The 22,629-nt window shown below is 38.0% G+C and overlaps 1 protein-coding gene across 2 annotated transcripts in view; it reads left to right on the top strand.

Moving 5' to 3' along the window:
• GPAM (glycerol-3-phosphate acyltransferase, mitochondrial) overlaps positions 1-22,629 on the top strand; it is a 148,732-nt gene that overhangs the window by 77,399 nt on the left and 48,704 nt on the right. For both annotated transcript variants that reach the window (XM_053692742.1, XM_053692743.1), the window contains exons 8-9: positions 18,189-18,325; positions 18,464-18,560. In XM_053692742.1, the coding sequence (XP_053548717.1) occupies positions 18,189-18,325; positions 18,464-18,560 (234 nt within the window). The remainder of the gene's footprint in view (positions 1-18,188; positions 18,326-18,463; positions 18,561-22,629) is intronic.

The following is a 22,629-nucleotide window of genomic DNA, read 5'->3' on the forward strand; positions in this document are numbered from 1 at the left end:
TTCCTTATGATCTCTGCAAGAGAATCATATGAGGCTAAGGGAAGTCTGTATTGTTTGACAAATACAGGTGGTGCATCGGGATCTGTTTGTATTCTTGCAATGTGCAAGTCTGTAGTACCACAGTCATAAGAATCCTTAGCAAAAATATCCTTGTACTCCATCAGGAGTTCTCGCAGCTGTTGGCGTTCATCATCGCTGGAACAGCCATTAGCTAAGGATATTTGCTCTTCGACTATTTGCTGAAATCCTGGAAAGATTTCAGGCTGTCCTATTTCATAGGCTTCTTCCAGTCTAGAGGTGAGATCCCCTTGATTATAATTTACATTGCTCCCATGACTCTGGGTATTGGGGTAATCTTGCTGTTTGATTGGCTGATCAAACACTAGAGAGGCTTCTTCAATTTTACAGATGCCTTCCTCTGAGCTGAAGGGATAAATAGACTGAATATTAAATAGACCCTCTGGCATAGATGCAAAGGATTGTTCTATTAATTGTTCTTCAGTTAGGTATCCTTCAGGTATTAGCCCAATTACATTATTCTGGAATCCAAAAGTGTAATAACTTGATTCCAGTGCATATCCTATGGTAGTTCCCTTGGATAATGTTATATCCTGTGGGGTCATGTTATGCACAATAATATTTATTGGAACAGTTCCAATATTCACCATAGGAGTGTAGGTTACTGAGACACCCAGATTTTGTATTCTATGGGAGAGGCAAATCAGTGTTTCAGAAGTTTTTAATTTCTGACCTCTCTTTACCTGTAAGGGTAAAAGAAATTTATCAGCCCCAGCAGGAATTATGACATCGCTAGATACCTGCATATTCACAGCATATGGCAATTGCTGGTTTGATTTCAGGGCTGCATTTTCATCCTGAAATACTTCAGGGTCCCCCTTTAACCTGCTCCAGAGGCAAGAATTAATCAAATCTATTTGTATGGCATATCTATGTAAGATATCATTGCCAATGTATATTTGATTATGGGGAGTATTTAAAACTAAAAACAGGTGCTTCACTGACTTATTTCCTATAGAGATAGATAATAAGCACTTAGCGGTGATGTTATAGCTTTCAGACCTGTCATCCAGGTTGCTGACACTGTGGTCTTGGGGAGAAAGATATTTAATCACTTTAGGTTCAGCTATCTGCGCTAATAAACCTTCGCTTATATAGCTAGCTTCCTGTTTTAAGTTTATTTTAGCATACTCGGTTTTACCAAGGTCATGCACTTGTATAGGGATAAATAGATCCTCTTTAACTCTCTCAATCCCTGTGAGGTATTGAGTGTGGCCTCCCCCCTTAGGGATTTTATGATCCCCCTTGTGGAGTGATATGGTTAATACATCGCCATCTAGGGAAATATTCGCTATCTTTCCAGGCGAAATTTTAAAAGTATTACCATCAGAGCCACTAAAAGGAGTCTGATCGTCTATTTGTAGAATAGTGATTTCAGGTGCAGAGTTATTCCTGAAATGAATCTCCACAGCATCTGGTTTCTCTTCCACCACGTGACAGCTATGTCGGGCGTGAGATATACCAGATTTTTCATAATTGATAGGCCGTTTAACTTGCGACCAAATTACATTATTTATGCAATCAATTATGGTGCTTAATCGTTTCAGGAGATCACTACCAATAATTAAACGATCAGTTGGCAGATCCACTATAATGACAGGGTGTCTTATGACCCTGTTCCCCAATTTAAATTTTAACCAGGCAGTACCGTAAACTTTTAGGGAGTCACCCCCAACACCTATTAGAGAACCGTCAAATTCTTTTATTTTAGGTTTGTGGGGTGTTAGCTCATTTAGCTGTGTGTAGTATCTGTGGGATAGGATAGTTGCCTGTGACCCAGTGTCAATTAATCCCCTGATAGGGTTGGAGACTGAATCTTGCAGCTCAACTAGTACATAATATCTTCCTGCAGTTTCTATCATTTCACACATAAAATTTGCATTCTCATACATTTGTGGGCTTCGCCACGTATTACCTGAGTTTGCCATGCTTTCCGATGCAGAAGAAGCTTCATACCTACCTGTTTCCTCTATGACAGGGTCGGCTGGATTCTTTTGTACTGCATCTGTGGAAACAAGGTTAAGAGAGAGCTGCAAAGGAAGAGATTTGTTAACTTTTTCCGGCTGATGTCGCTCATTGTCACAGCTAATTTGTCCGTTTCCGGTCTGTGGGGAGATAACATAATTAGTATCATTGATATTTATTACTACATTTTGTATATCTCTCCCCTCCCCTTCAGGTGATACTGCAGTATTTATGACTGTGCCTGTGGTCCACTGCTGACCACTGGCTGTACCCCTAAAAAAGTATTGTTCGGTTGCTGAGCCGTAGATTTTTGACTCATATTAGCGATTTGTTCACTCAACCGATTTAATTGGGTAAACAGCATATCTACCTGATTGTACAAATTACCTCTACCCCTGGGCCTATCTCTTGGTGCCCCATTGTACTGATTCCTGGACCATTGGGTTCCCTCAGAATCAGGGCCACTATTTCTATTCTGGCGTGGTTGCCCCTGGGGTTCAGCTTGTTCAGCATTAGTACTTTGGGGAGCATTATATACCTGGGGTGTCTGGTTACCCTGAGAATATCTTCGCCGTCTATTGTATCTACCCTTGCGCGGATACCAATTATTCGGTGAGTATTCTCTTTGTGAGTAATTATTCACCTGATTATGTCCCCCACTTTGGTTATAGTCTCCCTGCGCCTCAACCTGTGTAGGGGGAGGGGCAGAATTAAACCTCTGTGGAGATGGCCTGTTTTGACTGGCCACCTCTGCATAAGTTCTCTTGTTAGACTCCAAATTGAGGGGTTTAGGTGACACCCTAGTTTCTGCTACAATTTTGGGTTTTGATTCCTTTTTAACCCCCTGCTCACTGGACTGCTGAATAGAGTATAATTTTGTACTCTCTTTGATCAGCCATTCCAATGAGCAGTCCTCATCAAAATCTCTAGCTAAGTTAATTTTGATGGGTGTAGGCAGTGCTTCAAAAAATAAATTTACAAATTCTGAGCCGTCAAATTTGGGATTATCTTCAGCCATACTGTACGCATTTTTCAATACAGAAAGGAATTCGATTGGACTCTGATTCGCACGACACTTTAAACCATATACCGCTATCTTCGCAGCAGTTTTAGTGCGATATTGCCCGAATTCTTTTCTGCATTGTCGTTTTACCCCATTCCAGGAATGAATATTCATATCCTTTAGTGAGGCAAAGAATTTGTGATGCTTACTGTCAAATACCCAAGGTAGAAATTCAATTTTCAATTTCTCACTTGTAACATTCATTATAGCTAACGCATTTTCAAAAGCCTGTAAATGATCAATTACAGATGTTGTTCCCTTATTGGAGAATATAGGTACTGCGCGTTGTACGAAGGTGATTATTTTATGGGAATCATAGACTTTATCAGACTTATTTTGGGACTCTCTGTTAGAGTTTCCCTCCCCCGCATCAGCTGCGCTACAGCTGTCCTCTGGATTTACATCCTGAGGGGATTGTCTATTTGGGAAATCTACTTCTGACCCGTTAGGGGTCATTTGTCTATGTTGTTCTATATATTTTCGTACCTCGTCCCTGACGCGTTCGCTAAAGGAGTTAGCATTATCTGTATTATTCTCATTGCTAATATAGGGGTTTTCATTATGGCGATATGACCTTTTTAAATCGCTTAATTCTCTCTGGCTTTGCGCAAGCTGTTTATTTAAATCTTGTATCTGCGCGATTAAGTCCATATTGTGCTTATCTAAGGTGGCTAGGTTTTGGGCAAATTCATCCATTTTATTTTTGGCTATTTTTAAACCCTCTTCGCGTCTGCGCGAGGAACGAATACTATTTTCTAGCTCCTGTATTTGCAATCGTTTGTCCGTGACACAAAACGACATTTCGTCAATTATGCATATTAAAAGGGGCCAGGATTTTAGTATTAGTTCGTCTCGCTTTTTGGGAGCTTCGCATTGATTAATCATTAATAATTCCTGGAAGAATTCATTCTCTTCATTCCACATATTATTATTAACGGTAATATTTTTAGCCCTAGTTTCAAGCATATCCATAAAATCATTTAATTCACCCGCAATATTAAACTTCCCTTTAAGGTAACTTAAGATATCTTTCTTAAGGACCTGACCTTTAGTAATAGGTATGGTTATGGGACCAATTTCATTGCTATGTATAGAATTAAATGAGTCACTTCTGGCTACAGACATTATTGTATTGGTTTAGTATTTATTTAACTAAAATGCTAATACAATTTTTGCCAATAAAAAGAGAGAAAAAATTTTATATTTCAAAAAAAAAAAAAATATATTATTAATTTTGAAATATGAAAAATTAATATTCCGAAATATGAAAAATTAATATTTTTGATTAACTTTGAAAATATGAAAAATTTATATTTTTGATTAATTTTGAAATATGAAAAATTAATATTTTTATTAATTTTTCAAAATTAATCTTTAATAATATTTCAAGATATTAATGTCAATCTCGAAATATGAAAATTAATATTTCAACTTTTCAAAAAAAATTATATCTTCGAAATATGAATTTTTTTCTTTTTCTCTTTTATAATAATTTCTATTTACTTACAAATATATTATATCAATTATGATGGATATTATTAAATCTCATGCAATGCCTCCAATTATTATGTCAGTATATTTATGAAAATCTTAGCAGTGCTATCCAAATAATATATATAAGTTTATGGCAGGGTTATAAACACAATACAAAGAAATAGAAACCCTTATCAACCATGCACCTACTAGACCATACAATTAATATAAATATCTGAATTCTTTTATTTAGTTAATATCCATAAACATATTGAACTATATTTGCAATAAAAGGAAACTAAATAAAAGTTTATATGCGTTAGAACCAACTCTTAAGATATGCTATTCTTCTTACAAAACCCAGAACAATATACCTTCACAATTCAGCCTTATTTATTTAACACAATGGGACTAAAAACCTTTAACATCCAAGCAATACAATTCTAAACAGTGTTTATAAAACAATAGGATAAAATATATATTCTGCTATTTAACTGCAATTTATCCTAATACAAAATTAACCGACAATATCAGAACTTGTATAGATGAGTTACTTAGCCAATTCAGACACAGATTTGAACAATACCTAGGCTTATAACTACCAATTTAAAATACAATATACTTCACCAATTTTGAACCAATTCGTAGCGGTCTTTAGGTCATCTCATTTGAAAGAAGGTTTTTGCACAAATCAAGGATAAGTTTTAAGCTCCTTGCTGAAGTGAACTTTTTTTTTTTTTTCAGGTATATCGCAGCCAAAATCAGATCACTAATTTTCAACAAGTTACAGACAACTCTCTCTTGTGCATTCAACACTCCCATTATATAATCATTGATGACATCATGTGGGTGGCACTACGGGAGCTGACCTTCCCATTGGTTATCTGGGAAGTCTAAATCGGATTGGCCCTTGGAAATTTCATTTTTAACAGCCAGAAAGAACCTTCTGGCTGTAGTTCTCGCAACATAACACCAGGTGGCAGCATACAGTACAACATAGCAATACAATACAGCATTTCTGACATTTTTAAGCAAGTTAATTTTTTTTTTTTCATAAAATGGTTATTTAATCAGATTACACTCTCTGCATTAATCATATATAACCCCAATTACAGATGGTTAATATTAGGTTATTTTTTTCTGATTATTCTGATACCAAATATGTTATATTATTAACATTTTATTATATCAAGGCAATTTAATACTGCTAATTAGTAGCTTAAAATGCATTACAATTTTATCGGTATCCTGGCATTTATATGTGAATAATAGCTTATTTTTAATTCAGTATTGTACTGTATTCCAAGTGAATCCTGTCTATGTAGATCTGAAATAAGAAAATAAATGTTAATAATCACTTCTCTTCAGGTCCATAAACATCTATTCATGTTTTTAAACACACAGAGGCTAAGTAAGATCTTTTGTGTTTTCAAAACATATACATCATTTCTATGTATATCTGAATTTATTTCCTATATAAATATCCCCTGCAGCAATCATCCACCTAATACAATGTGCTTAATTTTAATATATATATATCATGAATCATAATGTAAGTCATTTGTCTTCACTGTATTATCCTAACATTCTAACTTTTCAGTAACTTCAGTTGCCAGACTTTTTGTCTCATACTCACCACATGGGGTCAATCCATGAGGAGTTGTAAGAGTCTTTAAAACAGCATATTTCCTGTTTAGCCAGCAGTGCAGATGAGTATTTGATTTTATTTGTGTCACCTTCCCCCAAGAGGGGTTTTTGCAGTAAGTCTTCAAATAGAGATTCAGTGAGATAGAACTGTTGTATCACACGTGTCAAATTCCAAAGGGGTCCTTGAACACATTCTTTTCTCACCTCACCAAATGTTCTGAGGTTATAAAAATCTGTATATATAGTCAAATGAATAGGGTCACTGAGCTATTTCCTTTAGAAAAGAAATGTTTGTGTTTCAAAAAGGCTCTACTGATCGTCAATCCTGATAGACGTGTATTAGAAGCTGTGTTCAACAAACTCATGTTTAATTAATCCTGAGTTCTCATCTAACATATACAGTGTATAAAATATACATATATATATATATATATATATATGTACACATATGTAATATTCATCATAATTTTTATATACTCTGACAGTATCCTTCCCTTCCCACAAACCCTAGTCATTCTCTTTGCCTCTAGTGCAAGGAGGAGGTGAATTAGGTGTCTGATAAAGATTCTTCTATCAAAATTTTTTTGTTTTGAAGTCAGAGCAGGCTTGCTCTGATCTTCCATCACAGTCTGGGTTTAGCTGTGCTCCATGTTAGTCTCTTCAGCAGGGCAGTGGTGGCTTTAAAGCAGTTAGGAACTTGTGAGGTGCGCCTGGCTGAGTTTTCCTAACATGTTGCTGCCCTGGTATAGAAAGCCTGAGTAAGTTTACTCTAGTCTGTCTTTGTTTAACAGGTCTCTGTGAGGAGCGGCATCCTCTCAAGCCGGGTGAGCTGTCCTCCTGCCGGACAGCTAGATACAGATAAGTGCTTGGTCTTCTATGCTCAGGGGACATGCACTTCTGAAAGGGTTTTATACTGCATTATCATGGGCATTATTATGAAGCAGTTCCTCCTCTCAATTTTATCTGAAGTCCAGATAATTGAGACATTTGGTAGGCGTTTGGGTCTCCTCTTACCATGAATAGTTGGAGATGGGTCTGAATTTTATTCATTCCTGATTTGAATTCTGATAAGGAAGGAATTGGCTATTGTAGAGCTTCCATTTGGCTTCGCCACAGCTCCCAGAATTCTCTAAGGGCCTGGGAGCTCTATTGGCGGTTCCGAACCCGGGGGTATTACAGTGGCACTCTATCTGGACATCTTTAGGCTCCAGGCGTTATCTTTGGAACTTGCCAGTGTTCCCTCTAAGGACAGTTTTATGTGCAGCCCAGCAGTGAAACAGTTAACAAGAGAACCATACCTTGCCATTTGCATTGTGCAGTGTTTACTAATTGCAGGGTGTGGTTACCTAATTAACTGTTTCACTGCTGGGCCGCACACAAAACTGGCCTTAGAGGGAACACTGGAACTAGCAGAATCTTTTTCAAAGATCTTGGTGTCTTTTTTTTTTTTTTTTTTTCTTTCTTTTTTTTTCTCTCACCACGGTGGGAAGGTCATACGTCTAATTAGAATCCGTTTTAGACTTCCTATCAATGAGTTTTTCTGACTGAGGTCAGAGGATCCAAGGTCCTTTCTGATTGCCTGTCTTTACAGTCTGCGGTGCAATCATCAGTGTTCCAATTTATGGAATTGTTTGATGAGGGTTCCATGGACATAGTTTCCTTTCCTCAGTCGTATTGGAGGCCTCTGTAGCTATACTGGCTCACTCAATGGAATGGGGGTTACATTATCCTATTGCAGATGATAGTTTTGGAAAGTCTTCTCTCCCCATAAAAAATTTGGAGTTGAGAGCAACCTTCAATGCCTTGGGGGTTGGGTCTCAACTACCTCTAGCCTGGTTTATCAGGTACCAGTTACGGACAATGTAACTTCAGTGAATTACATCGACCTCCAGGGGGGGGGGGGGACTCTAAGTTCCTTTACTATGTAGGAGGTGACTAGTATCTTCAGTGGGTGGAGATCCACAATTTCTTTCTATCTGTCTTCCTCCTTTCAGGAGTGGACTATTGGGTAGTGGTTCTCTGAACAGTCAGACTTTCCATTCCGGAGAGTAGGTTCTACATCTGGATGTGTTCTCTAGGTATCAATGAATTGGGACATTGGATCTGATGGGGTCTCACTAGATCTCCAGGCTCCCAAGTTTTGTTGGAGGTCGAGAGATCATCAGGTTTTCTGATAGATGCTCTGGCAGTTTTTCGGAACTTCAGGTATTATATCTCTCCCTCAGTTTGCTCTCCTTTCTTAGAGTTTTCTCTCGGAAAGGGATATGTAGTGTGGTGTTTAGTTTAGTTACACCGCTCCTGAAATAGAGCTAAACTTTGTTTTTTGTTTTTTTTCTGATATGTGTGCCTCTGGTGTCAGCTAGTTCCCAAGTGGGAATTTTAAAAAAAATCTTTTAACCCCTACATGACTTTGCAGGATCTGGTATGCGGATCTAGTTGGAATGTCATCTCTACCCCTGGGGAAACTTTCTCTGAGGGAAGGTCCTTCTGCTCCAGGGGCTGTTGTTCATCCAAATATTGTTTATCTGAAGCTGATTGTTTGGAGATGGAACGCTTGTTTCTTTCATGTAATTAGCAAGAGTCCATGAGCTAGTGACGTATGGGATATACAATCCTACCAGGAGGGGCAAAGTTTCCCAAACCTCAAAATGCCTATAAATACACCCCTCACCACACCCACAAATCAGTTTTACAAACTTTGCCTCCTATGGAGGTGGTGAAGTAAGTTTGTTCTAGATTCTACGTTGATATGCGCTCCGCAGCAGGTTGGAGCCCGGTTTTCCTCTCAGCGTGCAGTGAATGTCAGAGGGATGTGAGGAGAGTATTGCCTATTTGAATTCAATGATCTCCTTCTACGGGGTCTATTTCATAGGTTCTCTGTTATCGGTCGTAGAGATTCATCTCTTACCTCCCTTTTCAGATCGACGATATACTCTTATATATACCATTACCTCTACTGATTCTCGTTTCAGTACTGGTTTGGCTTTCTACTACATGTAGATGAGTGTCCTGGGGTAAGTAAGTCTTATTTTCTGTGGCACTCTAAGCTATGGTTGGGCACTTTTATATAAAGTTCTAAATATATGTATTCAAACATTTATTTGCCTTGACTCAGGATGTTCAACGTTCCTTATTTCAGACAGTCAGTTTCATATTTGGGATAATGCATATGAATAAATCAATTTTTTTCTTACCTTAAAATTTGACTTTTTTCCCTGTGGGCTGTTAGGCTCGCGGGGGCTGAAAATGCTACATTTTATTGCGTCATTCTTGGCGCAGACTTTTTTGGCGCAAATTTTTTTTTTCTGTTTCCGGCGCCATACGTGTCGCCGGAAGTTGCGTCATTTTTTTTACGTTTTTTTGCGCCAAAAGTGTTGGCGTTCCGGATGTGGCGTCATTTTCGGCGCCAAAAGCATTTAGGCGCCAAATAATGTGGGCGTCTTTTTTGGCGCTAAAAAATATGGGCGTCACTATTGTCTCCACATTATTTAAGTCTCATTATTTATTGCTTCTGGTTGCTAGAAGCTTGTTCACTGGCATTTTTTCCCATTCCTGAAACTGTCATTTAAGGAATTTGATCAATTTTGCTTTATATGTTGTTTTTTCTATTACATATTGCAAGATGTCCCAGATTGACACTGAGTCAGAAGATACTTCTTGAAAAACGCTGCCTGGTGCTGGATCTACCAAAGTTAAGTGTATCTGTTGTAAACTTGTGGTATCTGTTCCTCTAGCTGTTGTTTGTAATGAATGTCATGACAAACTTGTTAATGCAGATAATATTTCCTTTAGTAATGTTACATTACCTGTTGCGGTTCCGTCAACATCTAATACTCAGAGTGTTCCTGTTAACATAAGAGATTTTGTTTCTAAATCCATTAAGAAGGCCATGTCTGTTATTCCCCCTTCTAGTAAACGTAAAAGGTCTTTTAAAACTTCTCATTTTTCAGATGAATTTTTAAATGAACATCATCATTCTGATTCTGATAGTGGTTCCTCTGGTTCAGAGGATTCTGTCTCAGAGGTTGATGCTGATAAATCTTCATATTTATTCAAAATGGAATTTATTCGTTCTTTACTTAAAGAAGTCTTAATTGCATTAGAAATAGAGGATTCTGGTCCTCTTGATACTAAATCTAAACGTTTAAATAAGGTTTTTAAATCTCCTGTAGTTATTCCAGAAGTTTTTCCTGTCCCTGATGCTATTTCTGAAGTAATCTCCAGGGAATGGAATAATTTGGGTAATTCATTTACTCCTTCTAAACGTTTTAAGCAATTATATCCTGTGCCATCTGACAGATTAGAATTTTGGGACAAAATCCCTAAAGTTGATGGGGCTGTCTCTACGCTAAACGTACTACTATTCCTACGGCAGATAGTACTTCCTTTAAGGATCCTTTAGATAGGAAGATTGAATCCTTTCTAAGAAAAGCTTACTTATGTCCAGGTAATCTTCTTAGACCTGCTATATCTCTAGCGGATGTTGCTGCAGCTTCAACTTTTTGGTTAGAAGCTTTAGCGCAACAAGTAACAGATCATAATTCTCATAGCATTGTTAATCTTCTTCAACATGCTAATAACTTTATTTGTGATGCCATCTTTGATATCATTAGAGTTGATGTCAGGTATATGTCTCTAGCTATTTTAGCTAGAAGAGCTTTATGGCTTAAAACTTGGAATGCTGATATGTCTTCTAAGTCAACTTTGCTTTCCCTTTCTTTCCAGGGTAATAAATTATTTGGTTCTCAGTTGGATTCTATTATCTCAACTGTTACTGGAGGGAAAGGAACTTTTTTACCACAGGATAAAAAATCTAAAGGTAAATTTAGGTCTAATAATCGTTTTCGTTCCTTTCGTCACAATAAGGAACAAAAGCCTGATCCTTCACCCACAGGAGCGGTATCAGTTTGGAAACCATCTCCAGTCTGGAATAAATCCAAGCCTTTTAGAAAACCAAAGTCAGCTCCCAAGTCCACATGAAGGTGCGGCCCTCATTCCAGCCCAGCTGGTAGGGGGCAGATTACGATTTTTCAAAGAAATTTGGATCAATTCAATTCACAATCTTTGGATTCAAAACATTGTTTTCAGAAGGGTACAGAATTGGCTTCAAAATAAGGCCTCCTGCAAAGAGATTTTTTCTTTCCCGTGTCCCAGTAAATCCAGCGAAGGCTCAAGCATTTCTGAAATGTGTTTCAGATCTAGAGTTGGCTGGAGTAATTATGCCAGTTCCAGTTCTGGAACAGGGGCTGGGGTTTTATTCAAATCTCTTCATTGTACCAAAGAAGGAGAATTCCTTCAGACCAGTTCTGGATCTAAAAATATTGAATCGTTATGTAAGGATACCAACATTCAAAATGGTAACTATAAGGAGAAAAATGCAATAATAATCTAAAACTATACAAATATGTCAGATGTTATAACACAATGTACAAGGTGACTAGAATAGAGTACAATACTCCCCTCTTAAATGACCGCTGCTCTCTAACAGTCTCTCCCAACCGGACTGTGAGTAGAAAGTGAATCGGATATATAGAGGCGCTGATCTTGAATCTCGTGTATATGGACGTACACACTGAAGAAAGAAAAACTTTGTCCGAAAAATTCAGAGTTCAGCTTCTTCGAAAGGTTTTTCTGTCTCAACTTTCCCAATTTCCACACTGTATTTGTGTCTGTGGATAATGAAAATTGCACTGCAGGTAATTGAATCTTTTGCTTGATAAAACTTCCAATTGTTTTTACTGCTCTTGAAAAAGACGACACTGTCGTTGAAACGCGTAGAGCCAAGATAAATAAGAGCATTTTATTATGTTTTAATAAATATTTGTTTTTTACCACAACAAGTATTTTTGCTGCCTTCTTGGAAGTAATTTCAAACTACATAATACATTCTGAGGAGCCGGATTCCGAAATTTATCGGAGTGAGTATATTGCACTTTTTATCAAGCAAAAGATTCAATTACCTGCAGTGCAATTTTCATTATCCACAGACACAAATACAGTGTGGAAATTGGGAAAGTTGAGACAGAAAAACCTTTCGAAGAAGCTGAACTCTGAATTTTTCGGACCAAGTTTTTCTTTCTTCAGTGTGTACGTCCATATACACGAGATTCAAGATCAGCGCCTCTATATATCCGATTAACTATAAGGACTATCCTGCCTTTTGTTCAGCAAGGGCATTATATGTCCACAATAGATTTACAGGATGCATATCTGCATATTCCGATTCATTCAGATCACTATCAGTTTCTGAGATTCTCTTTCCTAGACAAGCATTACCAGTTTGTGGCTCTGCCGTTTGGCCTAGCAACAGCTCCAAGAATTTTTACAAAGGTTCTCGGTGCCCTTCTGTCTGTAATCAGAGAACAGGGTATTGTGGTATTTCCTTATTTGGGCGATATCTTGGTACTTGCTCAGTCTTCACATTTAGCAGAATCTCATACGAATCGACTTGTGTTGTTTCTTCAAGATCATGGTTGGAGGATCAATTTACCGAAAAGTTAATTGATTCCTCAAACAAGGGTAACCTTTTTAGGTTTCCAGATAGATTCAGTGTCCATGACTCTGTCTCTGACAGACAAGAGACGTCTAAAATTGATCTCAGCTTGTCGAAACCTTCAGTCACAATCATTCCCTTCGGTAGCCTTATGCATGGAAATTCTAGGTCTTATGACTGCTGCATCGGACGCGATCCCCTTTGCTCGTTTTCACATGCGACCTCTTCAGCTCTGTATGCTGAACCAGTGGTGCAGGGATTACACAAAGATATCTCAATTAATATCTTTAAAACCGGTTGTACGACACTCTCTGACGTGGTGGACAGATCGCCATCGTTTAGTTCAGGGGGATTCTTTTGTTCTTCCGACCTGGACTGTAATTTCAACAGATGCAAGTCTGACAGGTTGGGGAGCTGTTTGGGGGTCTCTGACAGCACAAGGGGTTTGGGAATCTCAGGAGGTGAGATTACCAATCAATATTTTGGAACTCCGTGCAATTTTCAGAGCTCTTCAGTCATGGCCTCTTCTAAAGAGAGAGTCGTTCATTTGTTTTCAGACAGACAATGTCACAACTGTGGCATACATCAATCATCAAGGAGGGACTCACAGTCCTCTGGCTATGAAAGAAGTATCTCGAATACTGGTATGGGCGGAATCCAGCTCCTGTCTAGTTTCTGCGGTTCATATCCCAGGTATAGACAATTGGGAAGTGGATTATCTCAGTCGCCAAACGTTACATCCGGGCGAATGGTCTCTTCACCCAGAGGTATTTCTTCAGATTGTTCAAATTTGGGGACTTCCAGACATAGATCTGATGGCTTCTCATCTAAACAAGAAACTTCCCAGGTATCTGTCCAGATCCAGGGATCCTCAAGCGGAAGCAGTGGATGCATTGTCACTTCCTTGGAAGTATCATCCTGCCTATATCTTTCCGCCTCTAGTTTTTCTTCCAAGAGTAATCTCCAAGATTCTGAAGGAATGCTTGTTTGTTCTGCTGGTTGCTCCAGCATGGCCTCACAGGTTTTGGTATGCGGATCTTGTCCGGATGGCCTCTTGCCAACCGTGGACTCTTCCGTTAAGACCAGACCTTCTGTCGCAAGGTCCTTTTTTCCATCAGGATCTCAAATCCTTAAATTTAAAGGTATGGAGATTGAACGCTTGATTCTTAGTCAAAGAGGTTTCTCTGACTCTGTGATTAATACTATGTTACAAGCTCGTAAATCTGTATCTAGGAAGATATATTATAGAGTCTGGAAGACTTGCATTTCTTGGTGTCTTTCTCATCACTTTTCCTGGCATTCTTTTAGAATTCCGAGAATTTTACAGTTTCTTCAGGATGGTTTGGATAAAGGTTTGTCTGCAAGTTCCTTAAAAGGACAAATCTCTGCTCTTTCTGTTCTTTCATAGAAAGATTGCTAATCTTCCTGATATTCATTGTTTTGTACAAGCTTTGGTTCGTATAAAACCTGTCATTAAGTCAATTTCTCCTCCCTGGAGTTTGAATTTGGTTCTGGGGGCTCTTCAAGCTCCTCCGTTTGAACCTATGCATTCATTAGACATTAAATTACTTTCTTGGAAAGTTTTGTTTCTTTTGGCCATCTCTTCTGCTAGAACAGTTTCTGAATTATCTGCTCTTTCTTGTGAGTCTCCTTTTCTGATTTTTCATCAGGATATGGCGGTGTTGCGAACTTCTTTTCAATTTTTACCTAAGGTTGTGAATTCTAACAACATTAGTAGAGAAATTGTGGTTCCTTCATTGTGTCCTAATCCTAAGAATTCTAAGGAAAAGTCGTTGCATTCTTTGGATGTAGTTAGAGCTTTGAAATATTATGTTGAAGCTACTAAGGATTTCCGAAAGACTTCTAGTCTATTTGTTATCTTTTCCGGTTCTAGGAAAGGTCAGAAGGCTTCTGCCATTTCTTTGGCATCTTGGTTGAAATCTTTAATTCATCATGCTTATGTCGAGTCGGGTAAAACTCCGCCTCAAAGGATTACAGCTCATTCTACTAGGTCAGTTTCTACTTCCTGGGCGTTTAGGAATGAAGCTTCGGTTGATCAGATTTGCAAAGCAGCAACTTGGTCTTCTTTGCATACTTTTACTAAATTCTACCATTTTGATGTGTTTTCTTCTTCTGAAGCAGTTTTTGGTAGAAAAGTACTTCAGGCAGCTGTTTCAGTTTGATTCTTCTGCTTCTAATTTCAGTTTTTTTCATTATAAGATTTAAACTTTATTTTGGGTGTGGATCATTTTCAGCGCAATTGGCTGTCTTTATTTTATCCCTCCCTCTCTAGTGACTCTTGCGTGGAAGATCCACATCTTGGGTAGTCATTATCCCATACGTCACTAGCTCATGGACTCTTGCTAATTACATGAAAGAAAAAATAATTTATGTAAGAACTTACCTGATAAATTCATTTCTTTCATATTGGCAAGAGTCCATGAGGCCCACCCTTTTTTGTGGTGGTTTTGATTTTTTTGTATAAAGCACAATTATTCCAATTCCTTATTTTTTATGCTTTCGCACTTTTTTCTTATCACCCCACTTCTTGGCTATACGTTATACTGGTTTGTGGGTGTGGTGAGGGGTGTATTTATAGGCATTTTGAGGTTTGGGAAACTTTGCCCCTCCTGGTAGGAATGTATATCCCATACGTCACTAGCTCATGGACTCTTGCTAATATGAAAGAAATGAATTTATCAGGTAAGTTCTTACATAAATTATGTTTTTTCCTAAGCATGTTGTGTATAAATTGATAATTGAGCCATGATTCAGGCTCGTAAGCCTGGCTCCAAAGGGGTTTGGCATAAATTCCTTTGAGGGCTAGTTTAAGGGATTTTTGGAGTAGAGCAGGTTCATAAAAATATTATCTTTAGGAGGGCCTGGAAAAGGGTTTGTACATCAGTTCCCTCATGGTTGTTTTTTTTTGCTCCCTCATTGTATTCCGTCTGGCGGACGTCCCAACTGTTGATCCTTTTTTTCAGGCTCTGGTTAGGAGCAGGCCTGTGTTTAAATCTGTTGTTTCCCTTTTGGAGTTAAAACTTTTTTGTTTTTAAAGTTTTGCACAGGCTTTGTTTGAACTTATGAATTCCATAGATATTGAGTTATCTTGGAAGGTTTCATTTTGTCTGGTAGGAGAGTTGTTCTCTCAGCTTTGCAGTGTGACTCTCCTTATCTCATGTTTCAGGTAGATAAGGTCTGTCTCCATACATGGTTTGGCTTCTTTCTAAGGTTGTTCGGACAAAGAGTCTAATCAGGAAGTTGGTCCTTCCTTCTGGCCTAATCTTTCTTCTCATAAAGAGAGTTTGTTGCGCATCTTAGGGTTGTGTGGGTCCTTTAATTCTTTCTGCAGGTTCCGATGGACTTTCGTCAGTCTTCTGCATTGTTATTTATTGTTCTGGTAGACGTAAGGCCAGACAGCGTCTACCACTCCTATTTCTCTCCGGTGGGGAAATGTGTATCTTATGGCTTAGGAGACTGCTGGACAGCAGCCTCTTGAGGGATTGCAGCTCACTTTACTAGAGTGGTGTTTTATTCTTGGGCCTTCAAGGTTGAGACCTCTGTAGAACAGTTTATAAGGCTGCTCTTTGGTCTGCTTTGCACACTTTGTTTGTCTTTTGCCTCGAATGAGGTTTCTTTTGGGAGAAAGGTTCTTCAAGCAGTGGTGCCTTCTGTTTAGTTTACCTGTCTTGCCCTCCCTAATCATCTGTGTCCTCTAGCTTGGGTATTGGTTCCCAACAGTAATTCATGATTCCGTGGACTCACAGTGTCATTAGAAAGAAAACAAAATGTAGGCTTACCTGATAAATGTATTTCTTTCATGACATAGTGAATCCACTGCCCACCCTGTTTCTTTCAGACAGTCTTTGTGTTATATAAACCTCAGGCACCTCTGCACCTTGTGTTATTTCCTTTCTCTCCTTTCCTCGGTCGAATGACTGTGGTTTGTGGGAAGGGAAGTGATACTTAAAGGGACATAATACTCATATGCTAAATCACTTGAAACTGATGCAGTATAACTGTAAAAAGCTGACAGGAAAATATCACCTGAGCATCTCTATGTAAAAAAGGAAGATATTTTACCTCACAATCTCCTCAGCTCAGCAGAGTAAGTTCTGTGTAAAAAGTTATACTTCACCTGCTCCCAGCTGCAGGTAAAAATAAAAAAAAATGAAGAAATGAACAGCAGCCAATCAGCATCAGCAGTGCTGAGGTCATGAACTCTTACTGTGATCTCATGAGATTTGACTTAACTCTCATGAGATTTCATAGTAAGCTTCCTTTACCTGATTGATGAAATAATATGAGAGTGCACGAGGCTCATCCCCTAAGATGTCCTAGGACAGACACACTAAAATGCTGCTTAGAAATCCTTTACAATGGGAGGTGGCTACTGAGGATTTTTTGAGGTAAAATATCCTTCTTTTTTACATAGAGATTTTCAGGAGATATTTTCTAGTCAGCTTTTTACAGCTATGCTGCATCACTTTCAAGTGTTTAAACATTTGGGTATTATGGCCCTTTAACAGCTTTGCTGTGGTGCTCTTTGCCTCCTCCTGCTGGCCAGGAGTGATATTCCCAACAGTAATTGATGATTCAGTGAACTCACCGTGTCAAGAAATAAATACATTTATCAGACAAGCATAAATTTAGTTTTTCAGTATTTTACTCACTAACCCCTTAACGTCCTAGCCGTTCTGCTGTTCTGAAGCAGCTGCGGCTTACTAACTGGGATTGCGGACTGGAGGGCGTGCCTAGCGTCATAAGCACTCCCTCCAGATTTTTTACTAATTTGTTTACATCAGAACTTTTGTTCCGATGTAACAAATTAGTACAGGCATTAAGGATTTAACCCAAAGCACATCATAAAACTGTAAAAAAAAAATAATATATAATAATATTAAAAAAAGCCTTACTGATCTTTGAATGTGCCCCACCTCTCATTAGGTGTGAGAATCCTGATCATGACAGCACCAAGGGCCACATGTATTAAACTGTGTGCGGCCAAAGTTCTCAACCTGTGTAATGACCACTGCCTGTATGTACCATTGCACACTCAAGTGAGCGCATAATGACATTCTCTTCCCTGGCGCGACAGAGGGGCCTGTCAATCACCCTGAGTGAGTTGGGGGTGATTTCTCTCTGCCAACTCAATGGTGTCGCATAGTGTAAGAAACAGCTGCTTCTTACATAGCGGGAAGGAGACTCGCATGTGCAAACCTTCCCCACGCTGTTTAGTATATGGAGCCCCAAGTAAGATGTGGAGCTTTACTAACTGACACCTGTAAAGGGTTAGAATAATTGTTTTTAAAGAGAACTGTAATAAAAGGAAGAAAACTAATAGCATGGTGAGTAGTAACTGTGTGTAGTTATTTACTAGTTAATAGGTGAATGAATAACACTGCAGTAATATAAGGTTTATACTGTAACATATCTGCCTGTATCAGCACCACTTGTCTTTGTCTTCAGATGAACATACCACTCATCTTCTTGCCCGTTCACAAATCTCACATTGATTACCTGCTCCTCACATTTGTCCTCTTCTGTCACAACATCAAAGCGCCACACATAGCTGCTGGGAATAACCTCAACATCCCCATCTTCAGGTGAGTAATCAGTGCTGCGCTGTGGGACCCACCAGATGCGTATGTGCATGTCGTGTCTATACTAGCGATCTGCTGTAGAAGTGTAATTGCATAATCCTCTTAGTGCGTAATGGCCTTTTCCTGTTTTATCTTTAATAGCACTTTAATTCACATGCTTGGAGGATTTTTCATACGCCGGAAATTGGATGACACAGATGGCAAAAAAGATGTTCTCTACAGGTGTCTTCTGCACACTGTAAGTATCTCTGTGCTTACTCTTATAATAAAAGCGCTCACCTTGTCATCCTCTGGCTCACTGGTGTGTATAATCATTCTACAGAAATAACTGCTGGTCAAATCATTTCTCGCACCTAAAATTTTCATTTTTGGGGGCAGCGGGAGAAAAACGCAGCCCCTGTACCAGTAAAGTTGATTTGACGTAGCACAAATTCTAAGTGTTTTTCTAAATTTGTTTATTTTGTGCTTTTCCAAAATATTTAGCAAATAATTTGATCAAAATATGATATGCTTTAAATACAACGGATACATTTTTATTTATATTACTTTTCAAAATATGTTTTGCGAACTTACACCGTGTCCCTTTAAATGTTTGTGATTTTGTGCAGCTTTGACTCCAGTTAAACAGCATAATGTTTAGGAATACAATCTGGATAAATTACATGAAGAAGACTGTTTCATACTGAAACAAATTGATACATCCCCCCTCCCACCCCACTGTGTTTCATAATTAGTTAGTTTGGTGTCCATCTCTGACACTGCAAACCACCTTTTTCATATATATAGAATGTCATGCAATTTAAATGTCTGCATCCATTGACCTGATGGACGAGCAGGTTAAAAATACATTTTGTTATGTTCTATCTTTTTTTTTCTTGTTTTTTTGTTCTCGCCACTGCTTGTTTTTGTTTTCGCCACTGCTTGTGGGAGTGTTTGTGGGTGTAGCTGGTGGAGTCGTATTATTGAACTTGGCAAATCTGTGCACATAAAATAACGGTCTGTGTGTTATGTACACGGTGTACAGATAAGGCAGAAACCCAATTTTCACTGCCAGAATATTCTAGAATCAATAACTATTTAGAAATGGAACAAAGTTTATTAATTAATGTAATATAATAATGTAATCAAGCAAAAAAAAAGGTTCAGATTCTCTAAAGATCTCTGGTCTGGTCAGATTCTATTAGATACATCATCAGTATTTTGTGGCCCTTTAGGAACTGTTTTAAAGTCAGTTTTTACCTTGAGAACTGTTTATCTCATTAAAGGGACAGTCTACACCAGAATTGTTATTGTTTTAAAAGATAGATAATCCCTTTATTACCCATTCCCCAGTTTTGCATAACCAACACATTTATATTAATATACTTTTAACCTCCTGTGATTATCTTGTATCTAAGCCTCTGCAAACTGCCCCTTTATTTCAGTTCTTTTGACAGACTTGCAGTTTAGGCAATCAGTGCCTGCTCCCAGATAACTTCACGTGCACGAGCACAGTGTTATCTATATGAAACACGTGAACTAACACCCTCTAGTGGTGAAAAACTGTTAAAATGCATTCTGAAAAGAGGTGGCCTTCAAGGTCTAAGAAATTAGCATATGAACCTCCTAGGTTAAGCTTTCAACTAAGAATACCAAGAGAACAAAGCAAAATTGGTGATAAAAGTAAATTGGAAAATTGTTTAAAATTACATGCTCTATCTGACTCATGAAAGTTTATTTTGGCCTAGATTGTCCCTTTAAGTATAGATTACTAATATGCTTTATGTTAAGGAGACACTTTACAATATTATGCTCAGTAAAATAAGCTAACGTTTTTTCTCTATGCAGGTGAGCATTTGAATATTGGGCCCTTCGTTTTGTGAGAATAGTAGAATAGAAGAATAGTGAGTGTAAATCACCAGTGATAAATCTGAGACGGTTGTAACTTGTGGGATTGGAACGTGTGAATAACCTGAGAATGAATGTGAGAAAAAAACATTCTATACAAGTAGCGATAACGAGGTGTGCTTGAAACGTAAATCATTCTATTGAACAAGAGGTAAAAGAAAAAAGAAGTACAGAGAAACAAGAACTTTATTTTAGATGGTCTCTTACACTCGCTACTATTTTAGAGCAAATCTTTACAGGGTATGTCTTTATAATTATATGTGCGTGTGTGTGTGTGTGTGTATGTGTGTGTATGTATGTGTGTGTATGCATATGTATATACAGCTTGAGAAAGGGGCAGGAGCCTCGAAACGTTGCTTACCTTAATAAAAAGGTACAATTACCTACACTGAATGCCACCTTTGTGTCTTTTTGGATTATACCCTGGTACCCAGTGAAGGGGGGTCTATCAGGTGTTGCACCAGGACCCTTTATGTTTGAAATTAACGGCCATTGGAACTGTGCTGTGCTGAAAAAAAGCTATATATATATATATATATATATATATATATATATGTGTGTGTAGCATCTCAAGCTCCTTGAGATGCTACACATACTGGCCACCCTAAGAAGTTACCTGATGACATCATAATATATAAAGAGTATTACTGGTAGCGAGAGCGGCACTTGACTTTTATTTGGGTCGATTCCTTATGACAAGCTACACAGCTGTGTTTTTTCCAAACCATAATGGCGAAGGAGGAGTGAGCGGTCTGGTTGCAGTCAGAGGTGATCTTACATCGATTCCCTGTCTGCATGAGAAATCAGATTACAGGAGGAAGATAAAGACAAAGACACCTCCATAAGACTAACTGGATTAAGATTGAGTGCTGAAACAGCACTTGGGATCCAGCTCACGGCCTGTATAAGTGTTTGGTGTTTGCTACAGCGGAGAAGCTGACCTCGGATGACGTCAAGCCCAAGAGAGGCGTTATAGCGCTGGACTAAGCGCAGTGTATATTTGTCTGGAGGATTTAAGAGCAAACAAAGTGGAAAATTCGACCACTAACACAGTCCTAATTGACTCAACTGATGATATGGTAAAGTAAACTCTTTATGTCTCAGTGTAACATCGAAATAGCACTGGAAGTGAGAGCGGTATTGATTAATGGATCCGGCTGATGATATGGTAAAGTGAACTTTTGCTTTTCTCAGTCTGGTGGGACTTGTGCAAGCCAATTGGCAGTGTTAACTTTACATTTGCTTCTTTGTGTTTTGTTAGCTTGTAGCAATACAATCTCTCATGAATGTTAGATGCCGTTTGAGGGATTTAATATTTTCGCAACATTGTTTGCGATGACCTGTCTGATCATCTGATAAGTCATATTTAAAATTGTATTCTGCATGTGATGTTGATCGCTGTATAGGCATTTTAGCTAATATGTCTATCCATTTAAGGTTGCTGCTTGTAAATTAGTAGCGTAACTTCCATAGAGATTATCTTTGATTAAGGCTGGCCAGCCAAGTGTGCATATGTATATTTTAAGTGTGTGTTCTGGTGTATAGGAATTTTGCTTATAAGTAATGCAAAGGTCCGCTGTTTTTAGATCTGTTTCTGGAATAAATTGATAATAGATTTTTTCAAAAGAGTGCTGAAGTCACTTTCTTTATTCAGAGTTTGTCGAAATTCTGTACACAATCTTTTCTCTAAATTAAATATATATGTTTTTTCACCGCCTTTAAAGGGACATTATACACTAGATTTTTGTTTTGTAGATGATTCATTTATATAGCCTATACAACTTAAGCAAAACTATACTTTTTTATTTTTTTTTATTTTTAAATAACATTGCTCTGATTTTCAGACTCCTAACCAAGCCCCAAAGCTTTAGGAGAATACTGATATATACCTACTCCAACTTGCTCCTGTTTGTGTAAAGGGTCTTTTCATATGCAGAGGAAGGGGGGAGTGTCTGCTTTTTTGCTATAGAACCACATTCAGTGGGTGTTCCAGCTAACCTTTTTAACAGTGCTAAATTGGTAGCTTCTAAGTAAGTTTTTAAACGGGTTTATTCTTTATAGTAGTGTATATTACATGCAGTTAAATGAAAATTGGTGTATACTGTCCCTTTAACATATAGATCAGATTTACACATAGCTGTCTACATTTTATGTATTTAATGTACTTTTACATTAAGTATTTTATTAATGTGTATATACAATTGTTTCAGTAATCTCTTGAATTGACTGCTGTATTAGTTTAATCTTTTTAATGCCACTAATGCGATCATTTCTTGTATTTTTTTAAACTTAGAGAGGGAGGAGATTATTTTTTTCCTGATGAAAAGCTGCATTAGGCATGAAACGCGTAGGATATTTTATGTCTGTGGTATGCTAATATTGTGCCCTTGTTGTTTTTTACTTGTAATAATGAAAATAAA

Source organism: Bombina bombina, chromosome 9, assembly GCF_027579735.1.
Source record: "Bombina bombina isolate aBomBom1 chromosome 9, aBomBom1.pri, whole genome shotgun sequence".
NCBI classification, from domain to species: Eukaryota; Metazoa; Chordata; class Amphibia; order Anura; family Bombinatoridae; genus Bombina; species Bombina bombina.